Source organism: Bidens hawaiensis, unplaced genomic scaffold (assembly GCF_021521415.1).
Source record: "Bidens hawaiensis isolate Kalapana, Puna unplaced genomic scaffold, B.hawaiensis_p1.1 tig00024022_1, whole genome shotgun sequence".
NCBI lineage: Eukaryota > Viridiplantae > Streptophyta > Magnoliopsida > Asterales > Asteraceae > Bidens > Bidens hawaiensis.
Window position 1 is genome coordinate 302,531 of NW_027493786.1, and position 19,042 is coordinate 321,572.

At 41.2% G+C, this 19,042-nt stretch overlaps 1 protein-coding gene and 1 long non-coding RNA gene across 2 annotated transcripts; both read left to right on the forward strand.

Annotated features, from left to right (window-relative positions):
* The first annotated feature begins 716 nt into the window (after positions 1-716).
* Positions 717-2,965, forward strand: LOC143568602 (uncharacterized). The gene is made up of 3 exons (XR_013141594.1): positions 717-1,744; positions 2,393-2,651; positions 2,727-2,965. It is a non-coding gene; the product is annotated as an uncharacterized LOC143568602 (long non-coding RNA).
* Positions 2,966-8,006: 5,041 nt separating this feature from the next.
* On the forward strand, positions 8,007-8,867 carry LOC143568599 (uncharacterized). Its single transcript, XM_077054714.1, has one exon. The coding sequence runs from the start codon at positions 8,007-8,009 to the stop codon at positions 8,865-8,867; it is 861 nt and encodes a 286-aa protein (XP_076910829.1).
* Positions 8,868-19,042: the final 10,175 nt, after the last annotated feature.

Sequence of the window (19,042 nt, forward strand, 5' to 3'; positions counted from 1 at the left end):
TTGGCATTATATCATCTTTTACATGTGATGTTTTTATATAGCTTGAAAAAGAGAAAAAAACAAAAACGGATGGTACCAATATCGAGGAGGGTTTCGATATTGTAAATTAGGTAATAAAGAATGGACGTCCCCATGGGGGTGCACACTTATAATTTCATAGGTGATTGGTTTTACAAAGGGCCTAAAAGGAGAAAGAAAAGGAAAACCAATTAGGCGACAAAGACGTTAAGAGATGAGGATGACACAACGACAACATGCGAGACTCCTGCTAATTCGTCCCGACACTTATTCTTAAAATCTGTTGTCCATTTATTTTCTATATATATATATATATATATATGAGTAACTATATCCATCTTTGCATGGTGGTGGACAATAGCGGTGTTCAATACTGGATATCCGGAGTTTCGGATAGTGGATTTCACTCTCCGAATCCGTATCCGTAATTTCGGATATCTAAAATTTCGGATATCCGTTTGAATAGTGAAACGGATATCTGAAATCTAAATCAAAATAAAACATTTCTTGCTCTCTACATCAGAACCTGGTTGTTATTTCTTAAGCCATTCGTTTAATTCCTCAGACCACTTCTTCTCAATTTTGTAAAACAGACAAAGCAACTTTAACATAAATATGATTCCACTCATGTTATTATCTAAATAGAGTAAAAACCAAAGTTGGCGCCACAGTTTTGCCATTGTGTCAGACTTGATTTATTAAATAGGTGTGAAAACATAACCAATGTATTCGTTATGGCTTAGTGGTCTATGTATTGTTATCATACTTTCTTTTTGTTTCATTGCACAGGCTCGAGTCCTCCTTGAGACAACCTTTTTCCCCGGCGCAACAAGAATGTTACTGGACCGTTTGTTTAAACCAATCATCTTTGTCCATCTATTGGCTGATCCTACTTTACTGCCACGTTTAGGTCTGACCTCCTAAATCCCAATTAAAGTTATAGAATCCGCTCACCACAACAGGAAAAAACCGACTCTGATTGATCGATTATGTGTACTCTTCTTTGTAACTCAACAGATATTCTGATTGTGCTTCAGCAGAACCCAATTTCCAACGATTGTTGCCGGGTTTCCTATCGGAACCCTAGGTAGCCGTTGTGTGGTGGTGGTCTGCTGAAGCGATGAGTGTTACCTACGGTGGGCTGAGTCGCTGTCGATGGTGTTTTATAATGACGCAAGGTACCTGTATCTCCTCTCCTGTTAGCGCCCCATGTTCATCATCCCTGACCGTCGCTTCCGGGTTCTTCCGTGGAACCCTAGGTTGCGGCGATGTCGTTGTGGTAGTGATGTGGTTGCCGGGAGCGGTTACCGCCTCTGATTCGAAGCTTTATGTGTAAGTGCTACTCTGTAATGTAACATTTTATTACTTATTTCGATTTTGTTGAAGGGTTAACATCAAACCCTATATTTACGTATTGTATGGCTTTAGATGCAGGCTATGACGATCACTTTAAATAATGAGATAACGAAGATCCGGGTTGTGGCTTGGCGGGGCAATTTTCGGATGGTACTGTTACAGTCTATGTAACTGTGAATTTGCAGCTATCACTGTTTTAGGTTTAGGGTTTGTGTTTTAACTTTTCTTCTATCTGTTATGCATGTTACGGATTTGGTGCTGCTATTGGCATGTATTGCCTGTGGTACGTCCAATTATGTATGCTATTTGTCTCAGAGTTGGTGTCGTAAGCTGCTCAACACCCACAATAGCAACTAACACATGTTAAAAGGTACTGCACAGTCTGGCTTTTAATTCAAATTGTTATTAGCATACATTATAGCTTTTAAAGTCTTCATTTCAAGGATTAACTAACCAACAGGAGAGATTATTGCTACAAAATGATTTCTATTTAGCATCAAAATTGAACTTGATTACAAGTTTAGTTTTCGACTCAGTCTTTAACCGAAACCGAATTCATTATTTGTCTTATAGTTCAGTTGCATCTAATAAGTTAGCATCTTTAGTTTTTATGTGTGAACCGTTTTTTAAATTTTATCTACACACGTTCATTATTCAGTTTTTAAACCAGCTTACCAAAAAAATGAACTGAGCCGGAGCCATTAAATCAAACCTTATTATGAATTCATTTTTCTGTTCAGTATTTAACCGGATTCGTTCTTCTTTATAGTTCGGTTGCGGTTAAGAACACACGGACCTGGTTGAAACCGAATAATGAATAACAATCTTTAAAGAGTTGTCCTTTACTAGTAGAGACATCACTAAGCATTCAACTTCAAGTGCTATAAACTTTATTTATATTATTTATAGATTTAATGTAAATTTACATGCCAAAATATGTAGTTTTATGTAACTTTGATAAATAAGCTATTGACATTATGGTATCGTATATCTGACGAGCTTATTGTTACATATGCAGATCAGCACTTAAAATTTTTGAACTTGATAGAAAGTGACGCAGAGGTTAGCGCTATGCCAACAACAAGTTTATTTAATTTTTTTATTACACATAAACTCAATTAAAGTCTATATTTAATGAACATTTTCTGCAAATTGAAAAAAGTAGGTGTGAAGCCGGTAAACGACTAAACATTATGATCAAGAGAGGGTGAAATATGAGAAGTTAGTAGAAGAGTTAGAATCAAACCTGATTTTACTTAAAACCAGGTATATTTTACGTTCCCGAATAGTTAAAACTATTCTAATTTACTGAAAACTTGATTTAACATGAATGGATCACAACTTCAAGTAAGAATTCTGATTAAATGGCAGCCATACTGGATTATAGGAGACCTGAAGCATGCTTCCTTATGGTGGATAGCAACGTAAGTATACTCGACTTGATAACTGCCACTATTATATACCATATACATATATATCACCATCTAAATAGTTCCAAAATACCCATTCAGATAAATTTTGAATTTGACCCGACTTATTACCTGTAAACAGATCCTTATTTGAATCTGATCTGCTTATGGTAATTTGTCAAAATCAATTTGACTATCTCAAGTCAATTGTTATTTCCAATACTACCCTTGGTAGCAAAACAATTCTACAATTTTACTAACATTGACTGCAATGAAAGTCAACTGCACTAATACCAACAAGAACTCTGACCTTTTCTTTTAAAAATACATACCCTTAATCACAATGACTATTACCAAATGGATTTGGAGTTACTTGCTAATGACCCAAAGCGGACCCAAAACCCATGTTAGATGATATGATATATTTTGAAAACAAATTAGAAGGTAACTATATAATTTGGTAAAATGTTTAAGGAAGTCAAGCGCACACAAATTGGGAGTTTGATAAAACTGCTTATTAAAAAATTAAAGGAATTTTAATCATAGGTTTTGGTAACATTTTGATTTTAAAAAGATTCTAATCAAACCCAATATCAAAACTTAAATGAAATGAGTTTTACTAAAACTAAATAAGTCCCAAATAAAGTACTCGTGATTTAAATACATATATTAAGATAGGATTCAAAATTAGTTTAGTATTGGATGCGGCAAGAGCAAGTAAATTAATATTTTATAAAATTGAAGACCAATAAGAAAAAATATATTGTTTACCTGAAGTCTGCAAGGTGTTAAAGTTATGAATAGGGGAAAGATGACTGACAACAGCCTCAACATTACTAAAAACACATATAAGGGCTTGACATAACATAATTGCATTGCCAAATATATAGTTTCTCCTACAATAATTTGATTTATTTTCGTGCGATGCAGGTTGATTGGTGTATTCGTGTTTGTCTGGCGTTTGCCATCATTTAGTTAAAGGTATTTCTTTCCAACAAGAGCAATAATTGCTTGATTTTTGTTGTTGGTTAGTTTGTAACATGAACAATCATGTTAAGTCTATCTGAACCTGCCCGGCGCAACGCGCCGGGTAAAAACCTAGTTTATAAACAAAGACAACACATTTATATGCCCGAAGACCCATTATCTAGAATATATGTCCTATCTAAACAATAACCCATTTGTCTGATGAACCATCCTTATCGTCAATCGATTGTAATTTGTGACGCCGAATCAACTCTGTAGTGGTGATAATAATCGAGCATCGGCGAGGATATAAGGTTGGATTTTGAACACAGATTCAAGTTTGTAGTTGAAGAGCTGCTATAGGAACTGGCCACAAGACATGTGATGAAACCCACCAAGCCCAAGACAACTGGCCCATAGCCAGAGCCCAGGTCAAGAGTCAAGAGGCGGGAATATATAATATGGGGGAAATCCATTGTTGACTCGGAAGAAGTGAAGACCACCCACACACGTATGATCAGGGAGAGGAGGAAGTGACCAGCTGGTAAAGGGAATCCCCATATGCTTTAGGCGACGAGGAAAAGAATCCATAGGACAAAGGAATAGTCAAAGATTTAGAGGATAAAAGAAACACCCTTAGGGTTGTATATATAGGAGGGTGAGTGTAAAGAATCAAGGCATGTAACCCTCAATATTCATAATAAATATTAACATTCTATTGTCATAATTGTTATACTCTTCTGAAAAAACTATCACTCGAGCTTACATTCCAACATAAGTCAAAGTAGGTTCGAACGTTGGCGCCATCTGTGGGACCTTTAATCGAAGGTCTCATCGCTTGTAGTGGAAGGGATGACTGATTGAAGCCTGACAGGGATGCCCACTGCGTTCCTATCAGGTTCTGGCGAAGAAAGCATGATGGTTATTCCTGGAGGAACGGGCGTAACACCCCAGTCAGTTAAAGAGCTGGGAAATAACGACGACCTTGTGTTGATAGAAGACGAGACGGAAAGGGAATAAAGGCAGGAAAATAAGACGGAAGATGAAGGAAACATCGGAGAAAAGTGGAAGATAACCCCCGAGTTTGTTCGAGCACACAAAGACACGCTTAAAGCATGCTTAGAATAGCACGGGAAAAGAGAGAAACTGATGGCGGTTAAAACGAGACTGTCGTTTGAAACTCCTGGCCCAGAAGGAGGGGAAGAACCAAAAAGGATCGAGGAAAAGGACTCGGGGGCACTATTTGAATCTTTGGCCACTCTTCTAGCTTCGGCCAAAGGAAATGAGAAAATCCCGTCCGGAGACCTTCACACTCCTTATCGACCTTCAGACACTTCAGATATGTCCAAATTCACCCGGCGGATTGCTGAAGCCACGCTGCCCCGAAACTGCGATATCCCTCCACAATAGACAAATACGATGGGACACAAGATCTGGAGGACCACCTGCATGCCTTTAGGGGAGCCGGAATGGTCAGTGGATGGTCTATGCCTGAATGGTGTTTAATGTTCCCCCAAACTTTGAAAGGGGAGCCCGAATCTAGTTTGACAGCCTCGAGCTGGGAAGCAACGATAGTTACGAAGAGCTGAGGCGGAAGTTTTTGCGGAATTTTAGTCAGCAAAGGAAGGCCATGAAAAATCCCAACGAGATTTTACACATAAGAAGAAGAGACGACGAAAAGGTGGAACAATTCATGGATCGGTATGTGACAGAAAGCATGAACATCAAAGGAGTGCCGGAAGTTATGAAAATTAGTGGGTTCATTAATGGCGTAAGGTTTTCCCAACTTACGAAAAAGTTTGGGGAAGATTTTCCCACCACTTTCGACCAACTCATAGACCGGGTGCGAGCTTTTTTCACGGGAAAAGATACGGGGACTAAGCTCATAGGATGGGAGACTAAGAGGGTCGTCCCGAAAGGTGGAAATGGAGGAAAATTTGGAGGAAGTCTGAGTCCCGGGAAGGGGAGATCGTCATTTGAAAGGGCTCGTTTCGCCCCATATCGACCTCCGCTAGTTACACCGTACCAACCACAACCCCCGAGGTTCCCAACAAGTATGCACCCTGAAGACCCCTGATATATACCACCATACGAGGAAAGAAATCTCTCGAGCACGGGAGACGTTCTTTTAGCTGATAAGGCCCGGTATTCGCCAAGAACCTCCAGCCCCTTCAAGATGGCCTACAAAGCCAATCCCAGGGGTACTGTAATTACCATAAGAGCCAAGGATACGCCACTGAGAACTGTGTCAAGTTGAAGAAACTATGGGAAACGACCCTGAAATCTGGCAAACTCCCAATCCCAACTTCCAAAGAATGTCCGTCAAAGGTAAAGAATGAAGACGAGGATAGACATTCCGTCGACATGATTAGAAGAAGAGAGGAAGAGGGAGACGACTCGAGAAGACACTAAGATGGGACGATTGGGACCTGGGTCCAGTAGCTCATCATGGAAGAAAATCCCCATATCATTCCGGGCCTAGAAGAGGAGGAGGCTCGAGAGATGCCCCTAAATATCTCAGCTAGTGTAGCAGGGCGTCGAGTGGCTCGAGTCCATGTTGATGGTGTGAGCGGAGTGGAAGTCATGTATGAGCATTGTTTTTCAAGGCTCCAAAAAGAGATCCGAAGTAGACCGGAGGAAGACATATGCCCATTGATGGGATTATCGGGAGAAGTAGTGGAGCCCCTAGGCTCCCTCGCGCTCTCTCTAACACAGAGAGACGGTGAAAGAACACGAACAGTAAGTCTTCGGTTCTCAGTTGTTCGTGCTCCATGGAAATACATCATCTTAGGGAGACCAGGCATAAAAGCTCTCAGGGCTGTTGCTTCCACAATTCATGGGTATCTAAGATTCCCCACTCCTATGGGGGTGGTCACTATTCGTTCTTTGGCAGAAATCATGGCTAGTATCTTAAAGAGCAGCAAAGCTAAAAAGATCTCACAAGGTACTGAATAATGGGTTCTGAACATGTATCACCCCGAGCAAACCGTTAGGATCGGGGCTCAGCTGTCAGATAAAGGGAAGGCGGGTCTCAAAGAAGTTTTGTTACGTAACACCGACGTCTTTGCATGGAGCCATGAAGACATGACCGGGGTTCCTAGGAACTTGGTGCAACACAGTCTGGAAGAATCCCAGTGGATAGAACCTATCGAGCAAAAGAAAAGAAGTCTGGGCCAGAAAAAGTCAATCCGTCCAGGAAGAAACTGGGAAAAAGTCACAGGCTGGAATAGTAGCAAGGTGAAGTACCCCCGGTGGACATCCAAACTTGTGATGATAGCCAAATCTGACAACAGTTGGCGTATGTTCATTGACTTTAAAGACCTGAGCACGGCTTGCCCCAAAGACTCGTACCCTTTACCTGAGGTGGAGAAGAAGAAGATTAAATATTTATCCTAGTTTCCGTTGAGGTGTTTATTGGATGCCTACAAAAGATACCACCAAATCCATATGGACCCGAAAGATGAAGAGAAGACAGGATTCTATACCAACAAGGGAATATTCTGTTATACCAAGATGCCATTCGGTCTAAAAAACGTTGGGGCGACTTACCAGCGGTTTATGGACCGACTTTTCGATCCACAAATGGGAAGGAACGTAGAAATATACGTAGACGACCTGATAATAAAAAGCACAGATGAGGACAGGATTTTGAAGGATATCAATGAGACTTTTAGAACGTTGAGGGGGGCCAACATGAAGCTTAAATACCAGAAAGTGTTCATTCGAGGTTGAGGAAGGAAAGTTTCTGGGAGTGTTGGTAACCAAAGAGGGGATGAAGGCTAACCCCGAGAAAGTGGAAGCACTGTTAGAAATGAAACTTCCCGCCAACATCAAAGAAGTCCAACGGCTTAAAGGGAGACTTGTGGCTCTCAACCTCTTCTTGTCCCGAATTGTAGAGAGAACACTCCCTTTCATGGCAGTCCTTCGAAGGAGCATGAAGAAAAACACATTTTATTGGGACACTGAGGCGGACAAAGCTTTCGAGGAGTTAAAATCTCACCTGTGCTAACATCCCACTATGGTAGCCCCCTGTCCAAGGGAGATACTATTACTTCCCATACGGATCACGCGATCAGTTCGGTCCTCATGGCAGAAAGGGGGGGGAGCCCAGATCCCCATATACTTCGTGAGTCGCATGCTGAAAGGACCCGAAGAGAGGTGGTGTTATCCCTCATTTACACGGCCAGAAAGATGAGATGATATTTTCAAGCCCATGTGATACGCGTTCTGACTGACAGACCATTACAACAGGTTCTCATGAAGCCCCAAGTATCAGGGAGATTAGCCAAATGGGCAATTGAACTAGGTGACCATGCTATCGATTACAAACCCAGGACGTCATTCAAGGGGCAAATTCTGCCTGACTTCATCACAGAATCAGTTCCGGGGGATGATGACATACTCGTCGATCAAGAGAAAGCCGGAGACGAGCTCGATAAGAAGACAATAAAAGACTCAAAAGAACCTTTATGGCTCCTCTATACGGATGGATCTTCTAACGGAGACGGGAGCGGTGTAGGTTTGATTCTCATCAGCCCCGAGGGTATTGAGTTAACATATGCAATACGGCTCGAATTACCCAGTACCAACAATGAAGCCGAATACGAGGCTCTATTGGCCGGACTCAGAATGGCTCAAAAGATCAAAGTCCGACACACCAAGGCTCATGTTGATTCACTGTTAGTGGTCAACCATATAAAGGGAGACTATGAGGCAAATGATCGAAAGATGGTGGAGTACTTGAAGAAAGTCAAGGTGTTAATGCAAAGTTCCGAAAAGGCCGAGGTTTTACACATTTCACGGGGGCTGAACAAGAAGGCCGACGCCCTAAGCAAGCTAGCCTCCGTCGCCTTTGATCATCTAGCCAAGGATGTTAAAGTGGGAACCCTTGGACAACCGTCACTTATGGAAGTTACTGTCACCAACGTCGAGGTACAGGAGGAAAACTGGATGACCCTAATCCTACTGTATCTAGGGGAAAGGGTCGTACCGGGAAATAAGCAGGAAAACCGAAGGCTTAGAATCAAGGCTCTCCAGTATGAGATGATCGAGGGGATTCTGTACAAAATATCCTATTTGTGGCCATCGTTAAAATGTGTAACCCTGGCAGAAGCATAATATATCATTCGAGAAATACACGAGGGTATCTGCGGGATGCACACGGGAGCAAAGATGGTGGCTGCTCTGGCCATGAGAGCAGGATATTATTGGCTAGCAATGTTCCTAAGAGCATTAAAGGAAATACAAAGGTGCGATAGCTGCCAAATTTATGCCCCAGTCACTCGCCAACCGAAGCTTAATCTCATACCCATTAGCTCCTCCTGGCCTTTCCAAAAGTGGGGCATCGACCTGGTCGGCCCATTCCCCAAAAGGCCTGGGAAGGCCAGATTTTTAGTAGTGGCTATAGATTACTTCACAAAGTGGGTAGAGGCGAAACTTCTCACGACCATCTTCGGGCATGAAGTAAAAAAGGTTTGTATAGGAAAACATAGTTTGTCGCTTCGGACTTCCCCATTCCATAGTAAGTGATAATGGGAAGCAATTTTCAAATGGTCCCTTCAAGGAATGGTGTCATCAGTTGAAGATCAAGCAAATATTCACATCCATGGCCCATCTTCAAGCCAACGGACAAGTGGAGAGGGCAACCGGAGCATCATGGAAGGGTTCAAGAATCGGCTAGGCCGACAAAGGCATTCATGGGTAGACGAGCTGCCCCATGTCCTTTGGGCACATCGAACGATGCCCAAAGTCAGCCATGGAGAAACCCCATTCAGTTTAACTTACGGGACTGAAGCAATGGTACTCGTTGAGATAGGGCTGCCCACCCACCGTGCATCAATGACTGAAGAGGAAAATGAGCAAGACCGCAGGCTAAATTTGAATTTAGCTGAAGAAAGGAGAGAGATGGCCGCAAGAAAAGAAATCGAATACAAAAAGAAAATGGAGAAATATTATAATTCAAGGGTAAGAGAGGTAAAATTCAAAGTGGGGGTTTTGGTACTAAGAAAAAATGAGGCAAGCAAACAAGAGGATCAAGGCAAATTGGGCCCCAGATGGGAAGGACCCTACCAGACCCTACCAGGTCATTTGGGATGGAGTCAAGGGATCATACAAGTTGGCATACCACTCCGGGGAGGAAGTCCCTCAGACGTGGAACTCCATGCAATTAAGAAAAATATTATGCCTAAACCCCCCGGGGAAGAGAGGAGGACGCTCACAACATTGATTTTTTGATAAGCATTAAAGGATGGCGTGTCTCCCAGAAGAAATGATAAATCTCAAATAACCTCTTCGCGAGGACACCAACCCTTTTATAACTGAGCCCTGAAAGTTCTTTTTGTAATCTATGTATGTGGTATGAGAGATTTATAGGCAATACGTTTTATTCGAAATTAAAGATGTGTGCACATGACAAACACTCGAGCTATTTTAAACCACATTCCTCTCAGTGAGAACGAACAAATGGATCCATTCATAACAATAACACGCTGCCTTTATGTCATAAATGGCATAAGGAAGGCCCTGCCGATGGGCTGACCGGTCAATCAAAGCAATAAGAATTAAAAGTAATAATAATCAAAAGAAAGTCATAATTAAGATACTACGGGAACCTTTCCCAAATTACCACATAGCCTACAAGGGCATAACATCCACATAAAGTCTTAACCTCCAAGAGGTTCATACATAAACATCAAATAAAACACAAAAGAGTATCATAGTGGGACACATGAGAACCAGCCACTATGGCATGGGAGAAGGAGGGTCAATCACCGATGACAAAGCTTTAATTTCGTCCACAGAGATGTTAGAAGCGGCAGAAAACTGGGACAGGATCAGGGGAATGTGAGCATTGTACGTTGCGAAGGCCTCAGAGAAAGTGGGGACCTCGAAGATGGGAGTCCCTTGTGCGCTATGATCATAACCAGTTTTGAGCCCATGCTGGAACCGGAGGAAAAAACAGTCTGGTTCAAAACATCACGAACCTGACATGTTTCACGACATGAACGAGCTCTCTCGTAAACTAGCCCAAATCCCTCTGTCACCATCCACAACCGATCCTCTCGAGCAAGAGCCAACTTCCCCTGTAACCCGGCAATAACCTGATATTGTGGAACTTTAACAGCCCCACCATCCTTCTTGACGACTTCAAGTTTCACACGTTCTTGGTCCAGCAAGACTTCCAACTGCCAATATATGACATAAAGAAATTCAACAACACACAAAAAAAAAGAAAAAAAAAGAAGGGTGCAACACCAACCTCAGAGAGTTTCAATTCAAGATTACCAGCATAATCACGAGACACTTTCAAATCAGCAGTAAAGGAGGAAACCTCATCCCTTGAAATCTTCAAAGCGCTTTCGAACCTAGATAACTCCAAAACCCTCTCTTCACTAAGAACAAGTTTCTGCTTCAAATCCTGAACCTATTGTTTATCTTTCTCAACCGCACGCTTGAATGAGGAAATCTCATCTGCATTTTCACGAAGGACCCGATCCGCATCTATTACCGCTTGACGAGTCGCGGCTCCCAAAGCCATGGCCCGATACAAGTAGGTCCCAAACTCACCTACGAGAGAATCAACCGGCAAGGATCGGATATAATCATAATCCGCAAGAGGAACAGCTTCAGTCAGGAACTCACAGCCAACTGAGGAGTATTAACACAAGACCCCACAATCATTTTCCATTTAGGAACAAAAATATCTTGTGATGGAGGCTCATCCAAATGGGAATCAGGAGAATCACAGGTCGGCGCCTAAGGTAATTTTCCTTTAGGATTAGGTCCTGCCTCTTTGGAAGAGCTGGTTCCCTGGTTTATCAAAGCCGAGGTAACCACTGAGAAGGAAAATTCTGAGTCTAAGTCAACAACTTCATGAGAAGAAACCAGGGCTGGTGAGGAACTGGAAGATTTGCCCAGGTAGGGATGTTTGGAGCTGCGTAGCCTTCCTTTCATGGAAGCATCAAAAATGTCAACAAGAGGATTCTTACGCTTCGGAGGGTCTTCAACATGGACTTGAGCATCAGCAACAGAAACAGATGGATCCAAGGAAGCTGAACCAGCTGGGGGACTCACGTCCGAGCTTGTAGCAGGAGACACAGGCAATGTTACAATTGCATAAGCTTTTAGAGAACCTTTATTGAGGGTCTCCATTAAGCTCAGTTTTGTAAAACAAGCACGTGAAGGAGTTAACATTAGAAAATACAAACGAAAATAATAGAAAGAGCATGTGATAAATGACCTCGTCCACCCTCAAAACACAGTCGGGCGAGTGGAGGGATCAGACCATATTGAACTCAACCCCGCCAAATATAACAAGGGTTCGGGATAAGTCATGGCTTCAGTTTCATTATTAACCAGCAACCTATACAAGTCATCTAGGCTTGTAGGCAGACATGGCGCTACATCTTTTATGACAGAATCCAATGGGCGGCGATGGTTAAGGCCAGGGGCAAAATCCGGTAACACGAAGAAAAAACTATCTTTACGATCTCGAGGGTAGAACCTGGTCGGCATTTTCGAATAACATGATGGGTACTTCTCCACAGGGCGACGCTCAGAGGTGAACCAGTCACCATCGGATTTTAAACGATAAAATCGCTGGAAAAGAGGTACTGATGGTCGGAGCAAAAGTCGTGTATATTATTATATTATTTGTTTAATTTTAGTTTAAATATTATGTGAACTTTGGTACTTCAAGCGTGTTTATGTGTTTCAGGATACTTGACGTTAAGGACGCTTATCGGGATGAATTACGGGCTTGGAGCGAAGATATAGAAGACTCATAATGATTGGCACGCTTTCCTATGCAAAATAAATGAAGAAAATAAAGAAAATTCTGTCAGAAGCCTTTAGCGCGGTGCTAAAAGGTCCTGATGGTAATATCAGCGTATCTCTAAGATCATCAGAATTTTGAGTTTTTAGCGCGGCGCAAAAATCACACCCCTGGGATGTTAGCGACGCGCTAAGATCCTCCTGACGGGAAAAATAACCCTAACTTTGATATAATCAGTTTTTCAGCCCCCATTCGACCTTTCCTTCATTCCTCCAACCAAGTACAAGCCCTAGGACGATTTTCCACCATCCCGAAGCCTCTAGTTCGTTCGTTCATCGCATGCTTTTATCCTCTGATCAGATAAGCGAATCCTTCGTGATGCCGATGTCAGGCTAAACCATTGTATTCACTTTAGGCTAGGGTTTTGTGTAAACTAACTTTGATCAAATTCTATGTTTTGAATGCTTATGAACTTGATTGAATGTCTTTTATCTTCTTTTACATTATGAATTGATTGTATAAACAGTTTATGATTTTGATTGTCAAACTTTGCATCACTATTCTGGTTGTGTTCATCACACGTAGGGTTAGCTTTTATGTCATTGAACCAATAATCGTTAGTCATTGCTTATAACTGATTTTCATATTTTAAACTGGTAATTGGGTAAACCGGAGTTCAGTTGTGTCAACAATTCGGTTAGGGTATCGTTTGTCCTCACAACCCAACTGTTAGGTTTAGTAATTACTACGCAATTAATCTTATGAATCTGTGATTTGTCGGTCATCACATTACCTGAACCTGAAGTGAATCGTTTTCTCATTATTGTTTACAAACTTTTCCAAGTAACCGTGTGTTTTTATTAAATCATCTTTTATAAACCGCTTGACATCGTTTGTCCACCGTGGTTAATTAGTTAATAATTATGAACTTTACTTGCACTTTCCACTGATTCCCTGTGGAGACGACCTTACTTACCTATACTAGTTATAGGTATTTAAGCTTCATAAATACTTGTTTTTGATTAGAGCACGACATCTACGTCAAAATGGCGCCGTTGTCGGGGAATCAACGCGCAAAGTGCTAGTTTAGCTTAGTTTTTAGTTTTTGTTTTTAATTTTTCTTCGTTGATTTTACGCGGGGTGTTTGTGTTTGTATCTTTGCAGGTAACTTCACAAGTTGATGCAGACGAGATATTCCCGTGAGAAAGAGTCGCTCCAATTTGATCCCGAAATCGAGAAAACAGCAAGACGAAACCGAGCAGCTCAGAAACCCACACTAAACCAAATACCCGAGTTCATAGCACCAAAAGAAGAGACCATGAGTAACCGAATCAGAAGAGATCCTAATTCTTACCAACCACATGACCAAGAACAACCAAACTCTCAAAATCAGAACGTTAACCGTGACAGAAACCGTAATCTGTTCAACCGAAGAGATGTTAACCGTAATCCCAGAAACATGGATGACAACTTGTCAATCAGATCAGCTCCAGTGAACCGTCAAAGACAGAATGATTTGAGAGTGGAAAGACCCGAGATTGATCGTGCTCGTGCACGGGTGGAAAATTGGCGCATAGGGGACGATTTTGGTTACGATTATGAGGATGAGGATGAGCATAAAGATGAACAGCGGGGTCGATATCAGCAAAAAGATCCACGTGATGACCAAGAAATTAGACAGAATCATCTAGAAAATCCGAGAGATCGAGCACTGAGACGGCAACAACACCAAGAACAGCCGTATTATGATTTTGATGATGGAGTTCCAAGGGCGTTTGTTCCACCGCCAGTCAGAGGCGTTCAAAGCCACTTCATTCCACAAGTGGCTACGAATCCTTTACTAATCATCATTCCAGTCAGACGGGGAAGAACTTTTTCGGTAAGGCAGAACAGTTTAGCGGGATTACCGACATTTCATGGAAAGGCGACAGAAGAACCATATTTACACTTGAGTGATTTCAACTCGATATGCGCACTCATCTCGAGTCAAGGTTTTACTTCGGAAGAGGTGAAGATGGTAGTTTTCCAGTTCGGTTTGAAAGACGCGGCAAAGCAGTGGTTTTTATCATTGCCATCAGCTAGTATTTTCACTTGGGGAGATTTGGCACAATAGTTTTTAGATGAGTATTATACCCCCCCCCCCCCAAAGAACCACAGAAGCCCACAACAACATTCGAAACATTCAGCAAATCACCGGTGAAACCTTCTAAGAATCATTCCAAAGGTTTAAACGATTGTTGAGGACTTGTCCACATCATGGGATTGCCTTATGGGAATTGATAAAGGCATTCCATGATAGTCTCTCAAATGATGATGTCTGTGACCTCCAAGCCACCACGAATGGATCTTTCCTTGCAAATGATGAAAACGAGGATTGGGGACAATTGGAGAGACATGCGAGTAATTCGAAGAGACAAGCACAGTCGAACAGTATGTCAAAAAGATCAGTGGTCAAAGTAGTTGAAGGTCATGGGTCAGAAGATATAATGGATAGATTGGAAAAGAAGATGGATAGGTTGTTGGTTGCAGGTGTACAAGGAGCCAGAAATTCAGGAAAAACATATCCGGTATGTGAAGGTTGTGGGGAACTAGGACACGAAATTGCGAGTTGTGGGGTTGTGCAAGATGAAGAAACTGGAGAAGAAGAGGTCAACTATGTATAGGGTGAAAGGAAATACAATAATATGAACTCAAATACTTATCATCCGGGCCTCAGGAATCATCCAAACTTCAGTTATGGAAATCCGAACACGCAACAGAATCCGAAATTTCAGGGTAGTTTTTAGAAGACATGTTATCAGTCAAACCAGAAATAGTATGGTAATAGTTCGGGAAGCGGTCAGAGTGGTACAATCAGAGAGATTCTGGGGGTTACAATAAGGTTTATCAAAAGAGTTATCAGCAGGGGCAAGGAAATTCATCTGGTAACAAAGAGGAGTCGATTAAGGATGTGATGGAGTTATTGAAGCAAATGAGTCAGAGGATGGAACTCCAAGAGAAGGCAAATGCTGCAAGAGATAAACAAGTGAGTCAACTGGCTGAAGAAATGGCTAGACTAAAGAGAAATCCATCCAAATTACCAAGTGACACCTTGAAGAATCCGAGCCATCAAAGTAGTAGTTCGTCAAACTCCAAAAATGCACACGTCAGTGCCATCACAATCGAAGATAGTGTGGAGAATGACACGGTTGAAGAATTTGAAACAGGGGCACCACTCATCTCTATTCAGATTGGTGAGTTCAAGACCACCAAGGCACTTGTTGATTATGGTGCGAGTGTGAGTATTCTACCGGGGAGTGTGTGTGACCGGTTTGATTTTGGGCCTTTACAAGAGGTTGACACCACCTTGGTGTTAGCTGATTTCACTCGAAGGCGGCCACGTGGTAAGCTGGTTCGTGTTGCGGTAAAGGTTGGTGATTTTTACTATCCTGAAGACTTTCTTGTTCTTGATTATTCACCAGCTGAGAAGGAAGAAGAACCACGTGTGATATTGGGGAGACCATTTTTGGCTACTTCAAATGCTCAGATTAACTGCCGAGATGGAACAGTTTGCATGACCTTCGGTAACCGTAAGTTACTTTTAAGTATATTTTCAAATTCATATGATTATTTTTTTGAAAATAAATATTCTAGGTCATGTGCTACTAATGGGTGTTTTCCTCGTACATGTGAGGATGACACCAAAAAGGAGAAAAGTGTTGTTTTTGACAGGTCGAAGCGTGAACGAGAGAAGGAAGAGTTAAATGCAGTAGATGTAAAAAGTGGAGCAATAGTAAGTTCAACAAACAACAATAAGACGGTGATGGAAGTGGTGGTAAATGAGAAGAAGGGTGGAACAAGCAAGAAGAAACCACCAAAGAAGGAGATGGTAAAGAAACCACCCGGATTCGAAAATGAACAAAGAAGGTTGGAGTGTTTTGGGCCTAGGTGGGAGGCATTAGAGCTACCATTGTGCTGGAGAAGTACACGAAGTGAGATGGAGGAAGGTAAGTACTCCATTCGACCACCATAACCGCCAAATCAGGTACTGACCTTAACAAAAACTTACCGCTAACCGGGAGGCAACCCGGATTTTAGTTTTTGGTTTGTATTATTTTTTTTTCTAGTTTTGTATATTTTTAATCTCTTGTCTCGAGTGTTTAGTGTATTGCAAAGATCAAGTGTGGGGAAGACGAAACGCAAAGTGTTTCTCGGGTGTGTTGGTAAGAAAAACATTAAGTAAACAGAGTGCCAGGTAAGTAATTTAAGTTAAAAGGTTGAAAAATGGCTAAGGAATTCAAGAAAATGAAAAATTTTGAAAGATAGAAAATTTTTTCAACATAACAAAAACGGCCAAACTTTCTGTTAAAAGTGCGTTTAGCGCGGTGCTAACATCACTGGGTGAAGCCCTTAGCGCGACGCTAAGATCTTCTTATTTGTGTGCTATTAGCGCGGCGCTAAAGTCTCTTAGGAGATGTTAGCGCCGCGCTAAGGTCTACCTGAAAAAAAAAATTATTTTTTTATTATAATATGGGCTGCACGTGGGGCTTCCCACTGAGTTTATTATCTCCTTTATCATCTTCTCCATTCATTCCACCCAAACACCATCCATAACAAACGCCGTACACCGCCACACCCCACCACCACATTACACCCCACCGCTGTATTTTGTGTTGTATTTGAACTTTGTGGGTGTTGTTCACTTCAAACCCTCACGAGAACTCACTCGTCCACCCGGGCTACCGGGGAGTTTAATGGGCTTGTTGCATACGCTAAATGCAATCGTGATTCCTACGAAAGTGAGTTAGGTCTTTTAACAATTTTACTAGTTTAACAAATTTAATTATGAAATTTATATAACTTGGCTTGGTAATTAAAATTAATGGTTTTGCAAACGGTTTAAAAGACCTATCCTAATGGTTGTGAGAAGCGTGCTTCTACACGTGTGAGAGTTTGCAGATACTGTTGAGTGAATTGAGGAGCTGGGTTTGTTGAGCGCAACCAAGAGTATATTTGAGTGGCTTATTTTTCTTATCAGGTGATTTTGTTTTCATAATTCTTTTTGTTTTATTAGTTTTATTGTTAAAAGTGTAATTGTATAGTTGTATAATTTTTAGGACCATCACATTAAGCCCGGTTTTAAAGTTTATAATCAGTCAATTTTAACCCCGTCCTCGTTAATTTTCTTTTAATTGCTAAATTTTAAACATTGAGGACAATGTCAACCTCAAGTGTGGGGATGGGGGGGAATTAATTTTTTTTGCCTTAGAGTGCCCTTATTGTGCGCAAAAGCCGGAATTGTAAATTGTTTATTGCTATTATTAATGCCAAGTAGAGGTCTTTGGTCATGGTCAGTTTTTAAGCTTCTCGAAAGTCTTCCCATGCAAATATTTTTCCAAAAGAAAAATAAAATGGACCGTTTAGATGGGGATAACGAGTCATGGGGACAAGTACACATGTTTATATCGGCAATCTTATTCCTCCGGTACGTGTGTGAGTTGACCACATATATATAATACACATATAATACATAGTATATACACATGTCATACGAGTGCCATTATAGATAGTTACCAGTATGTCCATGATATCTAGAACTTGGTTGTCTCATGCATTTCGAGATCTTAATACCACCACCTGTATGGAGAAATAGGACTGTAGAAACCCACATTATAATGGCCTTTACATATAAAAATAAAAAATAAAATAATACTCCCTACCCTACATTATCCCTTAGGAGCCAAGTTTGTGCCTTTTCCCTTCCGTTTGTTTAACCCACATTACAAGCCTTGTTTGCCTTGGCCTTTATTATTTTTAACCCTGTGGATGAAATTCGGTATGTCAAGAGTTGTATATAAGTTGTTTGTCGATCATAGTACACAATGTACGCATGTCTCGATTCAGTGGTTTGTATATATTGATGTTAGTAATTGTTAAAAAAGAGAGAGAGAGAGAAAAAAAACGAAATAAAGAAAAAAAGTTGGAAAATCAAAGAAAAGCTCAAAAAGAGTCATGTTTGAGTTAGTGTCATTTGTAAATAATATTGAGTGAGTTGTTTGTTTGTTTGAATAAATTGGGTCTCATCCACCATAAGCTACTAAATAAATTCGCTTCCACACCCTAACCTAAGCCACAGCAAAACCCTTAGTTATATTCTCTATGCAACCGGTGGGTAATGGGTGGAGATATGACTTGCTTCCAAACTTATTACATTGTGTTCATACTTGGTATAGAGGGCAGAGAGATACTAGCACGGGAAAAATAACCCTAACTTTGATATAATCAGTTTTTCAGCCCCCATTCGACCTATCCTTCATTCCTCCAACCAACTACAAGCCCTAGGACGATTTTCCACCATCCCGAAGCCTCCAGTTCGTCCATTCATCGCATGCTTTCATCCTCTCATCAGATAAGCGAATCCTTCGTGATGCAGATGTCAGGCTAAACCATTGTATTCACTTTAGGCTAGAGTTTTGTGTAAACTAACTTTGATCAGATTCTATGTTTTGAATGCTTGTGAACTTGATTGAATGCCTTTAAT

What these genes read in the sequence shown, in the direction of transcription:
- LOC143568599 (XM_077054714.1), top strand. Translation starts at nt 8,007, where the DNA reads ATGAAGCCCCAAGTATCAGGGAGATTAGCCAAATGGGCAATTGAACTA.